General features: G+C 56.8%; 1 protein-coding gene across 1 annotated transcript in view; it reads left to right on the forward strand.

Moving 5' to 3' along the window:
• Rcc2 (regulator of chromosome condensation 2) overlaps positions 1-13804 on the forward strand; it is a 33815-nt gene that overhangs the window by 12457 nt on the left and 7554 nt on the right. The window contains exons 2-8 of the mRNA XM_048782717.1: positions 7-95; positions 4871-4964; positions 6613-6756; positions 8923-9054; positions 9410-9498; positions 10648-10762; positions 13263-13429. Of these exons, the coding sequence (XP_048638674.1) occupies positions 7-95; positions 4871-4964; positions 6613-6756; positions 8923-9054; positions 9410-9498; positions 10648-10762; positions 13263-13429 (830 nt within the window). The remainder of the gene's footprint in view (positions 1-6; positions 96-4870; positions 4965-6612; positions 6757-8922; positions 9055-9409; positions 9499-10647; positions 10763-13262; positions 13430-13804) is intronic.

Consider the following 13804-nt stretch of genomic DNA (forward strand, 5'->3'; position numbering starts at 1 on the left):
GGGGAGAGGGGCTTGAGCTTTGTTTGCGGCTGGTGGTCCCTGCTGCTGGCGCCGGGCTCCGTGGTCGCCCCCAGTCAAGAAGCACCTCTCATGGGGTGAGTGGGCTTCGCTTCTCCCAGTGGCAGCCATGGCCTACCCACCTTAGGTCCCTGCATGGCTGCAGAGCTGAACCGGCGCGCTATCCCCAGTAGAACTTTTGCAAGTTTGCTGCAAGATTTCTTTTTGGGGAGGGGATCTGCACCCTCTCCACATTCTCAGATGACCACAGGAAAGAGTAGGAACTTCCCTTTTGGACTGGGAGTCTGAATACTCTTCAGAGGACCCTTACTCTCACAGGTGCTTTTTGCATAGGGCAGGTGAGGGCTAAGGAGAGGATGGAGTGCTTCCCCAGCTCAGGCAGGGTAGGCAGTAGTGCACTTTCTACACCCATCTCAGGTAAGATGAAAGGGCAGGACAGTAGGTGTCCAAAGGAAGGCACCTTTAACAACCCTGCAACTTGAATGTGTGAAAGCGCTTTGTTACTGCTCTCCCAGTGGAAGGGTTAAGGCTGGGTTGTGTTTGAGAGCCTGGGCCTGGCTCACACCAGGGTGGTATAGTGTATCAAGAAAGGGACCCAGGAACTGCTTTCCTTTGACAGATCTAATGCAGACACTGCCCCCATCACAGTGTGTTAGGACAAACTCAGAAGCAAGGCCCAGCAGTTATTCCAGTTTGGATTCCTGTTTATGTACGTAGATAAGTCATATGTAAGTATGCATAGAAACAGGAATTCAAAAGATACATTTCTCTTTAGTCCATTCCCTAAAAAAAAAAAAAAAAAAAAAAAAAAAAAAGTGGGGGACTGTTGAGCAGATTCTTTTGGTTGGTCAGCATTGCCTAGGCTCAGAGAATCCAGCAAGACTGAGACTTCAACAAAGGATGCTCTTTTACACCTTATGGAAAACACACCTCGAGTCTCCATTTCCGTTTCCGATGGCATCTGTTGAGTTCTGCTCAGGGTCAGCGCTGGGCTCCTATGGCTCCATTCTGTTCCCACAGGCCTAGGCTGGCACCCTGCTTCTTGTTCTTCTGCCCAGTGTCCCTGGCCTTTCTGTTAGGCAGTTTTGGGGACCTGGCTGCTGCCATGACCACAGCAGTCCCTGCCTCACTTCCCTGCTCTGCTGCTTGGAGGGGCTGTGAGAACACGACTCAGACCTGGCGGGACCTGCTGTGTCTGCCTCACCTCCGGGCGCAGAGGGCGGCTTGGGAAAGATGGGTTCCGAGTTCAGACTGCTCAGGTGCAGAGTTGCCTTCCGTGAAGGATGGGTAGTTTTACAAACATTCTTATGATTTCAGTCCTGGAAAATGCCCTGTAGGGCCAGGGGCTTACGTGTAGTTTGTCACATGAGCATTTTGTTCCCCGAGGGTCGTTTCAGCCCTGATTATCATGAACCATGTAGACGGCTGAGTCCTGTGGAACAGATGAGTGGAGAAGGTATCCACGTCTTCATACTTTTTCCAGTTTCGGGTTGCTAAGGTTTTGTGGACCCTGAGACAAATCTGTCTGGTCTGGAAGGTCTGAATAAATACCTGAAAGCTGAACTTGAAGTGTTTTAGTTGATATTCATTGTTGGTGGCCTTCCTCCTTCAAGAACGCCAGCCTTCTAGGTGGATGGGTGTGATTAAAACATAGAATTCAGCCTTGCCAACGGGCCTCCTTCACGTGGGCAATGATTCAGAAATTGCTTTGGATCAGAAATCGCATTCTGTTGATTGAAGAGGCTCTGTGCCTGACCAGTCGTCAGGAAGTAGCTCATCCTGGGGGGACACCAGCAGAGTCCACCAAGTTTATCTGAGCTGCCAGGTGTGGCCCGTCAGAGTGGCCTGGGTATAACCCAGGGGAACAACCTTTCTGACTGACCTGCTCTCTTCCCTTCTGACCCTTCCTTCCTTCTCTCCTTCACGAGGCTCCCACTTGCTAAGCATGTGCTGTACTGCTGAGCCCCCCACCCCAGCCCTCCTGATTTGGCATCTGCCTGCTCCTCTGGTAGAGCCAGCAGGCACCCGGGGTCTTTATCCCACATGATAGGCTCTTTTGAGTCCAGAACCAGGAGTGACCTTGACTGTGATTTAAGGCTGTTTTGATTAACGTTTTGATTAACGTTTCTTATTTAAAATGTTTTTTTTTTTTTTCATACAAGGTGGAGGGAAGAATTAACTTAGAGAAGGTGAGGGGCTTGTAACAAGTAATAGTGTAGCCCATAGGGAAGGCAGTCCCTGTACCTGGGCTGTGAGGACCTAGGCCTGGGAGCCTGGCTGGCAGTTCCCGCCCTCCACGGGAAGCTACCACTGTCACCAGGATAGACTTGCTTTCCCACAAACACCTTTTATCAGAAAGGCTGGGGTTTTGCGAAAGTGCTAAGCTGGCTTGAAGGGCTTCACTAGCCCTTGACCAAGTGTCCAGGTCACTTGGGAAGTCCCCTTCTGCCCCGATCAATGGCAGCAGGTTCTGGCCACCTGCTCACAGCTTAAGCCCTCTGGTCTGACAGCAGAGTGTGCTGGGGTGGCCACAGCACTGAAGTCTGGCCCTGGTGACTGCGTCTCAATGTTGGGTGGTTCAACCTCTGGTGCATGCTGAGCGTGGTGCCCGTGAACCTCTGCCTGCCTGCAGTGGGGGGCATCCTGGCACCCTCCTCCCGGCCGTCTCCAGGGCCTCAGCCCCTCCTGTGTCCTGCCCGCTGCCTTGAAGAGTAGTAGAGAATGAGTCAGTGACTTAGGCAGAGAACCCAGGGCCTCTCCTACGGCACCTTGACAGAACCAGACAGAACCACGGACTGCAGGCCTGAAGAACCTCCAGCCGCCAGCTGCACCTGTCTTTAGACAAAGGAGGGAGGTTCTAGGGGAAACTAGGCTTCCACTCAGGTAACCTGAGACTGGTGACTGGCGGGTGACCAGCCTCTGCCTCTGCCACAGGGCGATTTCTGAACAATTGAGAGGACAGGCTGCTCCATTCCTGGGCTCAGCCCTGGCTGGGGATGGTCTATAGATGGCGCTTTTCTCCTGTCACAATTGTGACTGAGCACGTGGGGCCCATCCTGTGGGGATGGTTACCTGTGACACCAGGTTCCTTAAGAAATAGAATTCAGCCTGTAATCCCAGCGGCTCAGGAGGCTGAGGCAGGAGGGTCAAAGCCAGCCTCAGCAACAGTGAGGCTAAGCAACTCAGTGAGACCCTGTCTCTAAATAAATACAAAAAATAGGGCTGGGATGTGGCTCAGTGGCCAAGTGCCCCTGAGTCACTCCCCAGTCCCCCGCCCAAAAAAAAAAAAAAAAAAAAAGAGTGAACTCCACCTGGAGACGTAACCTTTGAAGACATGTGGGGTGCGCTGCCGGGACCTCCATCCTGGAGGCCTCTGAGTTGAGCTGGATGACTGGGCTCTGGAGTGCCTGTGCTGCCCCAGGCCTTCCCGTGTCAGTTGTGAAAACCAAGGGCTCTCCTCCTGGTGTGCGGGACAGCTGGTGTGCAGAGTGAGGGGCTGCGTGGACCGAGCACGCTGTGCAGGGCTGAGTCTTTGATTACAGTCTCTTTCTCCTGTGCTGGGAGTGGAACCCGGGGCATGTGTGTGCTGGGCAAGTGCTCTGCCACTGAGCGAACCCGGCTTCACCCTGAGTCCCTTCCTCAGCCCTTTTTATTTTTTGAGACAAGAGTCTCACTAAGTTGCTGAGGCTGGCTTTGAACTTGCGATTCTCCCGTCTCAGCCTCCTGAGTTGGTGGGATTATAGTGTCCGGTTCAATCCCCTCCAATTTTATTCAGTAAAAGGTACCATAACCCTGCTTTTTTTTTTTTTTTTTTTTTTTTTGGTACCAGGAGTTAAACCCAGGGCCTTTACCACTGCGCCACATCCCCAGCCCTTTTTATTTTTCATTTTGAGAAAGGGTCTCACTAAGTAGCTTAGGGCCTTGTTAAGTTGCTGAGGCTGGCTTTGAACTTGGCGATCCTCGTGCCTCAACCTCCTGCTTTGCTGGGATCATAGGTGTGCGTCCAACTCGGATCACTTTTAAGGGTGCATTTTGACATTTAAGAGAGAAAAGTGCTGGGGGTGTTACGAGTGTGGCCCAGAATTGGGCCGTGACCTTTGGGCACCTTTTCTCTTTGGTGCTGGGGTTGAACCCAGGACCTTGCCACCTTTCTTTGCTGAAGCTGGTGGAGGTGAGAATTGAGGTGACGAGCAGGAGGTGACTGTCTCTCCAAGACCCCCTGAGCAGGGCCCTGCCTCATGCAGCAGAGAGGGAGCCTGTAAAAGCCACCTGTGTCAGACCCTGCTGCCAGTACTAACACTGCGTCTTCCCTTGCCTTACTCTCCTGGAGAAGTTGAAGGCTTATCCCCAACGTCCCCAGCTCAACGTCCCCACGAAAAAGCTCCTGGCATGGAGGACAGCAGACGGGGATGATGATGTGATGAACATGTGGAAGTGGCATGGGAACAGTGCCTCAGGCCCTGCGGACCACAGTGCTTTTGTGGGAAAATGCAGACGTGGTCCCCAGGATGTGCCAGTTGTGATTCCCTTGGGTGACCTGTGGCCCTCCTGGTGCACATCTCTCTCTGTACACCATTTTGCAGAGTGGAGGTGGGGAACACCATCTGGCTGAGTGTTTTGCAAAAGTTATTTAAAAACCAGGCCAGGCAGAGCCAGCGAGTGGCCATGGTGGGTCTGGGGTGACGCACCTTGGAGCGTGGGGGTGCGGGGTGACAGGTGGAGCTGGGACCTGGAGCCCCTGTGTGAAAGGGCCGACACAGAAATGCTGCTTTGTTTCCTGCTGTGCCGGGGCAGCCTCGGGGAGCTGGAAGCATCCGTAATCCGGCTAATTTTTCCTTCTTTCTGTCTCTAGAAACTTGAAGGGTCTAAGTGCAAAGGGCAGCTTCTGATTTTTGGGGCAACCAACTGGGACTTGATTGGTCGAAAAGAAGTGCCTAAACAACAAGGTATGAGAAGCGGTGCCTCAGATGGCTTGTGCCTCCTGGCTGTAGATGTCCAGCGGTCCACTGCGGGGCAGTTCTGGGGACTGTGAAAGGCTGGATGGGGCCGGGACGACCAGGTGTTTGTTGAGTGTCAGTGACGTCGGACGCTCAGTCCCCAGCGCTCTGCCAGCTGCCAGCCTGTTGCGAGAACTGGGTTGACAGAAACAACAGTTGCTGGAGAGGGGAACAGAGAAGTCATAAGAAGTAAATATTTGGTCCCCAGTTGACTTTAGAAAATTGACGTCCAGCCGGGCCCGGTGATGCACACCTGTGATCCCAGCGACTTGGGAGGCGGAGGCAAGAGGATCACAAGTTTGAGGCCAGCTTGGGCCATTTAGCCAGATTCTGTTGGGGACGTGGCCCTGTGGTAGAGTGCTCCTGGGTTCCATGTGCAGTGCCAAAAAATAGAGAAGAAAAGACGGTGTCTTTCTCCAGAAGAAACAGCCCCAGGAGCAGGCTGGCAGGGTGCCGCGCTTTATGGCTTCTTGGTCTCATTTGGAAAGGTGCCCACTGTGCTTCCCAACGTTGCTTTGCCCATAAACAAATATTTGCACATTGACACACCCTAGTGCCAAAAAACTGGGGCGTTGGAGGCTGTCTTGTCCCATGAGGGTGGCAGGAATCCCAGCAGCGCTCGCAGGTAGCGGCGCACCTCGGGGAAATGCCTGACTCTCAGCCCCACAGCCTGTGTCCCCAGAACCCCCCCGGTCTGTGACACCTAGCCCGGTTCTGGCAGCTCCTTTGCCAGTCTTGCTTTTCGCTGAGTGGCCCCTGTTAGGACCTTGGAGGACAGAGAAGAGCCTGACCCTGACCCAGCAGTGTCCTCTGAATTGCTCTCAGGGGCTCCGGACGCCACGTCCCATCCTTAACGGGGTGGTGGGATCTTGAGGGCGACGCTGCCCCCACCCCATCTCCTGCTAGTGACGTGCCTGGCACCCAGAGGCCTCGGGCTGCTACTGTAGCAGGGCCAGGCGAGGGGCGCAGCAGGAGTGGAGGGCTGGCTGCGCTGGGTGCTGGGGGCAGTTTCTGAGCCAGTTGTGGGGTCGGCTTCCAGAGAGTGTGAAGGACAGATCGGGGTGGGAAAGGGCGTTGTGGGGGAGTTAGTGCGTGGGCAGAGGCCGGGGTCCTGAATGGGTTTAGGTGCTGAGGTGCCTGAGACATGATGAAGCGCGGTTTGGCGGTGTGGGGACATGTGGGGCCACGGCTCTGAAGGGGAGAATGTGAGGACTAGGCTGCCTCGGCAGGGAGGCGGCCCCTGGTGCTCCCCCCTGGCAGTCAGGCTGCAGACAGGCCAGCCCGGCCCTGGGAGGGCAGGAACCAGCTCCCGGGCACCAGCCCGAGGTGGGCTCAGTCACAGTGGCCTGTTGTCTGCCTTTGCAGATGTCAGGGTCAGTGGGGGCAGGTGGGGTTGACAGGAGGGCCACACCGGCTCCCGGGCAGTTTGATTCTGGGGCCCTTGGCTACTACAGAGACTCCAGGTGCCCACATTGTCCTCACGTGGCCTCCTTTGCCAGGCCAGTGCAGTGCCCTTGGAGCGCCTGGTGGCTCCTGCTGTGTGCAGGGCTCTCTCCTGGCCGCCGGCCTGTGACCAGCCTTCTCCTTCTCTTTGCAGCTGCTTACCGCAATCTTGGTCAGAATTTGTGGGGACCCCACAGGTATGGGTGCCTGTCGGGGGTACGGGTACGAACCGTGGTTTCGGGGTCGTGTGCCGCCCACAGCCTCCTCATCACCACGGAAGGGAAGCTGTGCAGCTGGGGTGAGTACCGTGCGTGGCGGGGCGCGGGCCACTTGCTCCTGGTCACGTGCCTGTCCCTTCCCGAGGCCCGCTCCTCTCTGCAGCCACCCTTCCTCTTCCTGATTCCCAGCCAGCCTCCCTGAACCCCACGACCCCTCGCCCCAGTGGCCGTCTGGTGGCCCCGTTCCTGGAGCCCTGAACTCTGCACTGCAGCCAGCCGAGGCCTGTGTCAGGCGTGCTGTCCCTCCAGCACGCCGAGTGGCACAGGGCCTGTGTCCTCACGCTTGGAGTGCCACTGGTGCTTGTCACGAGACACTGCGTCTGGCTCTGGCTTGCGCACATCTTGGGCTGGGGCTCGTCGCCTCTTCTGAAGATGTCCTCATGGTTGTCCCTGTGTGGTGCTCTGGGCCCTCGGGCTGCCCTGTCCGCCCTCCTCCCACTGCCTGTCCCCCCTGGGCTGCCTCTCCTTCTTCCAGATCCTTAGTGAAGTGGTCACCAAGGCTACTTTGGCCCCCAAGCCCTTCCAGCTCCTGGGCTCTGCTTCCAGCTGGCTGTGTTGGCGTTTGTCCCCACCCTTTGCTCTGGCCCCGTGGCCACTCGTAGTCCGTGTGATGCGTTTTTATTTTGGTGTTTGAACCGGTGTTGTGTTTTTTTTTTTTTTTGATTTCATGAGCTGCTGAACCAAAGTCCAAATATATTAACATCTGTCGTCTCCCTGCTCTGGGCTAATTTTGTAATTCTGTTGGAAAAAAACTAACAAGCGTCTAGCCCAGATTTATCCTTCACAGGCTCTTGATGACATGCCGACATTTGCCCCGATTTTGGTTTCTCCCTGGCACTGGGGCGTGTCCCCTGCTTCCTGCTTCATGCTCTGACACTGGGCATGGAAATTCATGTCAGTGTTCCCAACTTAAAACAGCCCCTCCCGATCTCCGTGCTGAGCGTCACTTACGCTGTGGTTCCAGAAGCGTCTCTGTGCTGACCCTGTGGGCAGGAGCACCACGTCAGCATCACCTCATTGATGAGTCCCAGCTCAAGGGCGAGTGGCCTGGGTCGGGCAGTAGTGCCAGGGGACGTGCTGGGGGTGCCCCGTGTCTACTCACTGGTGGTCACTTAGAACTGGAGGGCTGCAGTACAGTGGCCATAAGCACTGGCCCCCAGGGGAGGGGTCATCCCCGCCACCCTTGGGCCTTGTGTGTGCGCGGCAGAGCCCACCGCACGGGTAGTGTGCCGCTCCCGCCAGGGCGCTGGTCCTTAAGTCACCTCTCTTCTGCTGGGGCGTGTGGGGAGGGTCTCCTTCCTGAACCCACCCCTCCTGCCCCTCGGTAGTCCTCGACTTTTCAGCCCTTCCAAACCTCCCGTCTCCCCAGGGTGAGGCGAGGCCAGCCTAGGCTTGTGGTTCTTTGGAGGCCACTGGGCAGAGCCGACTTGCTTCTAGCTCTCCCTGAGGCCCACCTGTATCCATCTCTGGGTGTAAGTGGTTTTCCCAGAGGCCTGTGCACTGCCGTGGTCCCCTCAGGCCCGTGTGAGTGCAGGGGCAGTGCCGTGGCCAAGGCCGCGGGAGCAGTGCGGGGTGGCTTCGCTGGCAGGAGGGCACGTGTGTGGAGCAGACCTTTCCCTTGGCACCAGGGCTCATCCACGGACTTGGGGTCCTGTGAGGGGTGGTCTGGGGGGCTGCTGGGAAAAGTGGAGGAACGATGGGCCAAAACCAGATGATCTAAGGTCGATCCCCAGACGCTGGGGCGGTGCCCCTTGGAGCCGGGTGACAACGTGGTCACTGTTGAACTCTGCCCTAAAGAGAATGACAGGGCATCAGTGCCTCGCAGACCAGGGCTCGTGTGGCCAGAGTGTGTGGGAGGCACCGGGCTGCATGGAGCCCTTCTCGCATTTTCTGGGGTACCAGAGAATTGGCGGTGTGCACTGAGTGGGTCCTTGTCACCGTGGCAGAAAGGGGGACCCGAGGGCTGGGGACGGTGCAGCAGGTGCCTGCAGCTGGCCACCACTAGAGGACGGCTTCAGGGGTGCACCAGGTCTCACCCTGGACTCAGAAGCTGCTGCTTTCTCTCCTGGCTGTTGGTTGTGGGTCGGAGGTTCCTTCTGGGTGCATGGTGGGTCCCAGGGTCATGTGGGGCACTCCTGTAGTGCTGCCTGCCACCCCGCTCCCCCCCAACCAGCTGTGATCTGCAGGTCGAAATGAGAAGGGGCAGCTGGGCCATGGCGACACCAAGAGAGTTGAGGCCCCCAGACTCATCGAGTCCCTCAGCCACGAGGCCATCGTATCGGCTGCGTGTGGGCGCAACCACACCCTGGCCTTGACGGGTAAGGGGCGGCCCTTCTCACTGTGGCAGAAGGCCCAGTGAGTCACCTTGGGGGTTGGGTGGAGTTGCTGCCGTGACTTGGCCTCTGGGTGCCGAGAGCCCCGGTGCTGGGTGGCTTTGGGGGCAGGGAGCCCATCTGAGACTGGGAGAGGTGGCATGGCCTTTCTAAACTGCACCCCCAGCTTTTGATGCCAAGTGGGGTTCACGCTGGCCTCCTGCTCCAAGCTCTTTTGGATACTGTTTCACATTCCGCCTGGAAATGAGCTGTTTGTATTATTTTGATGCCTTTGATTCCAAATCTAGTTTAAAACATTCAGCGTTACTTTCCCTTTTGTGATGTCTTTCTCTCTTTGCAGAAACGGGCTCCGTGTTTGCTTTTGGAGAGAACAAAATGGGGCAGCTGGGGCTGGGCAACCAGACGGACGCTGTCCCCAGCCCCGCGCAGGTATGTGGGGCGGGTTCACAGGCGGGTTCAGCTTGTGGTCTTGAAAGCCCTTTTCCTTCCAAAGGAAACGAGTGTCAAGACCTTGCGTTGAGTCTGTTCTGTGCTAAAGAAAGTGAGATGTCATATGGATGGAAGTTTGTCTTCATCTGCAAATGCTTTTATTTTGACCTTGAGTGTAGTCATCTGCCAGCTGCTCAGAACGCAGTTTCTCTTTGCTAAGACACCTAAGATCAAGTTCGAGGGGTGGGATTCCTACCTGAGAAATGAAGCAGGATGCCGGCCACTAGTCCACCCACCCTCAGTGGTGGAGGTGGGACCCGGCTTTCCTGATCTTGGACAGGTGCAAGCTCGCTGTAGCCTGGGATGGGAGTTCAAGTGCTCCTGTTTTGCTCGCCACAGCTCTGAAGCACAGTCGCATGGTGGCAGAGTGGGTCAGGGCTGTCGTGACAAGGTCTGAGGTCTGGTTCCCTCTCCGCCTCTGTCTCCTGTGCGGGGTGGCAGGTCTGCGGCTTCCTGCCCTCTGTTCCCTTCCTGTCCTGGTCCTTCCAGCCTGACTGGCTGCAGCAGCCACTGTTTCGATGTCCTCATTGGTTTTCAAATCCCAGGTTAAGTGACAGCCATCACTACCATTTTCTGAACCATCTTAACCTCTATTTATGCCTCTAGTGAAGACTCGGTGGCTTGAGGAGCAAATGAGAATATTTTTAAGTGGTTCTTTTTATTAAAGAGTTTCTTTGTTGTTTTTAAAGTTGGAGCTGATCCTGGAGTTGGTGGCTCCAGTGAGGCTTGGAGGTGACAGGGCAAGGTGTGCTCTCTGACCTTGTTCTGGTGCTTGTTGATTTTGGGATTCGTCAAGCAGCAGGATGTGTGAGGCACTCTGCTGGGCGCTTTTGGGGTGCAGATTCTCAGAAATTGAGTCCCACGTCTGTGGCTACTCTCTTGGCGGGGTGGGGGGTCGTGAGGGTGTTTCTTACCCAGATTACAGTCTTTGCATTTTCCCTGTGCTCTGGGCTTTGGCCTTCAGAATGGGGGAGTCATTAACTCTCCTTGAAGCCCGGTAATCTTGTGTCACAGCCTCATGCAGAGAGGGAGAGACTTTTTATCAGTCTTTTGAAAAATGCCTGAAAGTCTACTGTCTTTTCTTTTCAGATAATGTACAACGGCCAGCCAATTACCAAAATGGCCTGTGGGGCTGAATTCAGTATGATAATGGACTGCAAAGGAAACCTCTATTCCTTTGGGTGCCCTGAGTACGGCCAGCTGGGTATGGAAGTGTGTTTTTAAAAGCTCTGTAATCTAACTGTATATTTAGAACCAGAAGCCAGTGGGGGCCGCACACATGTGTTAGGAACGTGGTGATTGATCTCAGGATAATAGCTTCTCCCACTAAGTGGGGCCTGGCGGAGCGGGGAGCCGCCGCTCACAGGGTTCCAGCGGGTTAGCGGTTTGCCTCCGTGAAGTCGGGGTGCAGTCTGATGAAAGATGCTGTTTTCTGATTTGAAGATCCATTTATGCAAGAATCTCAAAGTTATAGAAAAAGGAAAAGAAATAGATACTTTTCTCTGGTTTTTCACATGAGGGGCTCCCGCAGTGTGAGATGGTGCTGAGCCCAGGCCGGGCCGTGCTCCAGGTGTGTGCCATGGAGCAGGGAGCCTCCCGCTCCACCCTTGGCAGGATGTGCTTGTTCAAAAGCCGGTCACTGCGCTCCTGCATGTCTCATAGCCTGCAAGTCTCAGGAGGCATGAGAACCCTCCCTCCTTATGTCACCAGCTCTCCATTCTCTCTTCCCTGCCTCCTGCCTGCGGCTCCAGCCCCCTCCCAGGAGCTGGAGCAGGCGGTGAGGCGCGGGCGCCCCCTGCTGGCCCCACGGGCTGCCTGCACCCGGTGCAGCACCCTCCGAAGCAGAGGGCAGGTGGAGAGGCGTGAAATAGAAGGCAGAGCTCTGTGTTGGCCTTAGACTTCAGGGGATGGTGACTCTGAAACTAAATATAGCTCCAGTCAGAAGTGCGTGAGAAGGAACAGCCCCCCCCCCGTCCCCAGCCGTGCAGGTTGAGGCTCTGTTGGGGGAGCGTTGCCATGGCCACCGCCTCGTGCTGCACCCAGCCCCGGGCTCCACGCGGAAGTGCGCATCTGTGCTTCCTGCTACGTGGGCCGCTCCCCTGCTGCCTTGGTTTTGCGGGGTGGCGAAGGCAGAGCGGTTGCTGTGTGCGGGCCCCACTTAGGACGGTGCTGCTTGGTCTGCACCCAGAGCATCTTCTCAGCCGAGCAGCTTGCTTTACGGCATCCCCCATCTCGCCTAATCCGGACGGGTCCCTTTAGAGAGTCACGTGGCAGCCCGGGGTCTGTCACCAGCAGGCGCTCCCTGGGTCGCGCTATAGGCGCTGCATTTCCCCACCACAGGCCATCACCTCTCTGGAGGTCCGCGTGGCCTGGAGGGGTTGCTGGCCTGTCCCTGGGAAAGGCAGGGTGTGCTGCTCCTTCAAAGGAGGTGGGGGAAGAGCAATTCAAAGGTGCTTCCCCGCCCTCTGGGACCGCCCGGCTCAGCACCAGCGCTGTGAGGGCAGGTGGCGTGGCCCTGGCTCCTGGACGGAGACCCCTCAGCAGGGTGCAGGCGGGGTGGGGGCTGCTGCGCAGTGTCCGGACTGGGCCCAGGGGAGCTTTGCCACTGGATGTTGCCACTGAGCAACATCCCCAGCTTTTTTTTTTTTTTTTCTTTTTTAATATTTTAAAGTTCTTGGTTTGGGTTGTAGATGGACATTTTTATTTTTGATGTGGTGCTGAGGATCGAACCCAGGGCCTCACAAGTGCTAGGCAAGCACTGAGCCACAACCCCATCCCCCTGGCATATTTCGTGTTATTTTGAGACAGGGTCTTGCTGATTTGCCCAGGCTGGCCTTGAACTTGGGATCCTCCTGCCTCAGCCTCGTGTCACTGGATTACAGGTGTGCGCCACTGCGCCTGGCAGTAGTGTTTAGGATGCCGTTCCTTTTGGTGAGAGGCAGTGGCCATGGCAACGCTCCTCCAACATCGGGACCCGGACACCAACTACCGCCCCCATGTCCCGCAGGAAGTGTCTGAGCAGTTGTCTAAGAGCTGCACGTCCTGAAGTGTCCACCCTGCACCATAATGGCTTCACAAATGTCTGAGCCACAAAACGGGCAGAATTCTCAGTGGACAGGCACGTTGCAGCGGCAAGAGATTGGCAGTGTGTCAGGGACCCGCTCCTGTCGCACTACCTGCTCACCAGAAGCTGGTCTTAGAACAGTGCACTGTCACCCACCTGGACACTGGTGCTCATTTGACTGTGTGTCAAGGTACTTCAGACGGCGGCGAAGGCTGCATGTGCAACAAGCGTGTCACACGGCCATCACCGTGGGTTGACACAGAGCGCTGTAGCCGATAGGCCGACAGCCGAGTGTGGGCTCAGGGTCACTCTAAGAGCCTGGGGCTCCGGGCGCTGGCCTCCTCCCCTCAGGACTGCGTGGCAGCCAGGCTCCTGCTAGTGGCGAGTCCTCTCTGAGTGTAGAAGCACGTGACAGGTGTCGCAGCAGTTGTGCTGCTGTCAGTTCGTCCCTGTGGTCACTCCCTCTGTTCTAGTACCCACCCACCAGCTCAGTTTCGTGGGCCCCAGAGGGGTTGTGGCTCCCGCTGGAGGACCTGCTGGGCCGGGGCTGGGGACAAGGGGACCCGTGGTAGTGAATGAGCTCAGCACCGGGTCCCCTGCCTCCTGTGCTGCTCCTGACAACAGGCTCTGGTCACCACAGGACACAACTCGGACGGGAAGTTCATTGCCCGGGCTCAGCGGATAGAGTACGACTGTGAGCTGGTGCCCCGGAGGGTGGCCATCTTCATCGAGAAGACGAAAGACGGGCAGATCTTGCCTGTCCCAAACGTGGTGGTGCGTGACGTGGCCTGTGGCGCCAACCACACGGTGAGTGGGGCTGGTTTTCCTGTGTCCTGAGCTTTGCGCTGGTGCAGAGGGGTGACCATGCTCTGGCCAGGACCGGGTCCAGGTGGACGCCCTGCCTTCCCTGAGGGGCCTGGCCAAGCTCCTGTCCCTGCCTCCATTAGCCTCTGCAGGCTGCCGCCTGAAGGGGCCCGACACAGGTGGACAGGGACACCGCCCTCCCGCAGGACGTGTTTCTGAGCTGCTGATGGAGAGCCTCAGTCGGGGCAGCTGTTTCCTGGAGGTCCGCTCACAGACTGATGCAGGGTGGCGCTCTGCATCGCTCTCCTGTTTGTGGCACTAGGGGGGGTGGCATCTCGAGGGCTCCCCCACTGAGCCACCTCTCCAGCCCCCCCCCCC

The sequence above is a fragment of the Marmota marmota genome, unplaced genomic scaffold (genome assembly GCF_001458135.2).
Source record: "Marmota marmota marmota unplaced genomic scaffold, marMar, whole genome shotgun sequence".
Classification (NCBI taxonomy): domain Eukaryota; kingdom Metazoa; phylum Chordata; class Mammalia; order Rodentia; family Sciuridae; genus Marmota; species Marmota marmota.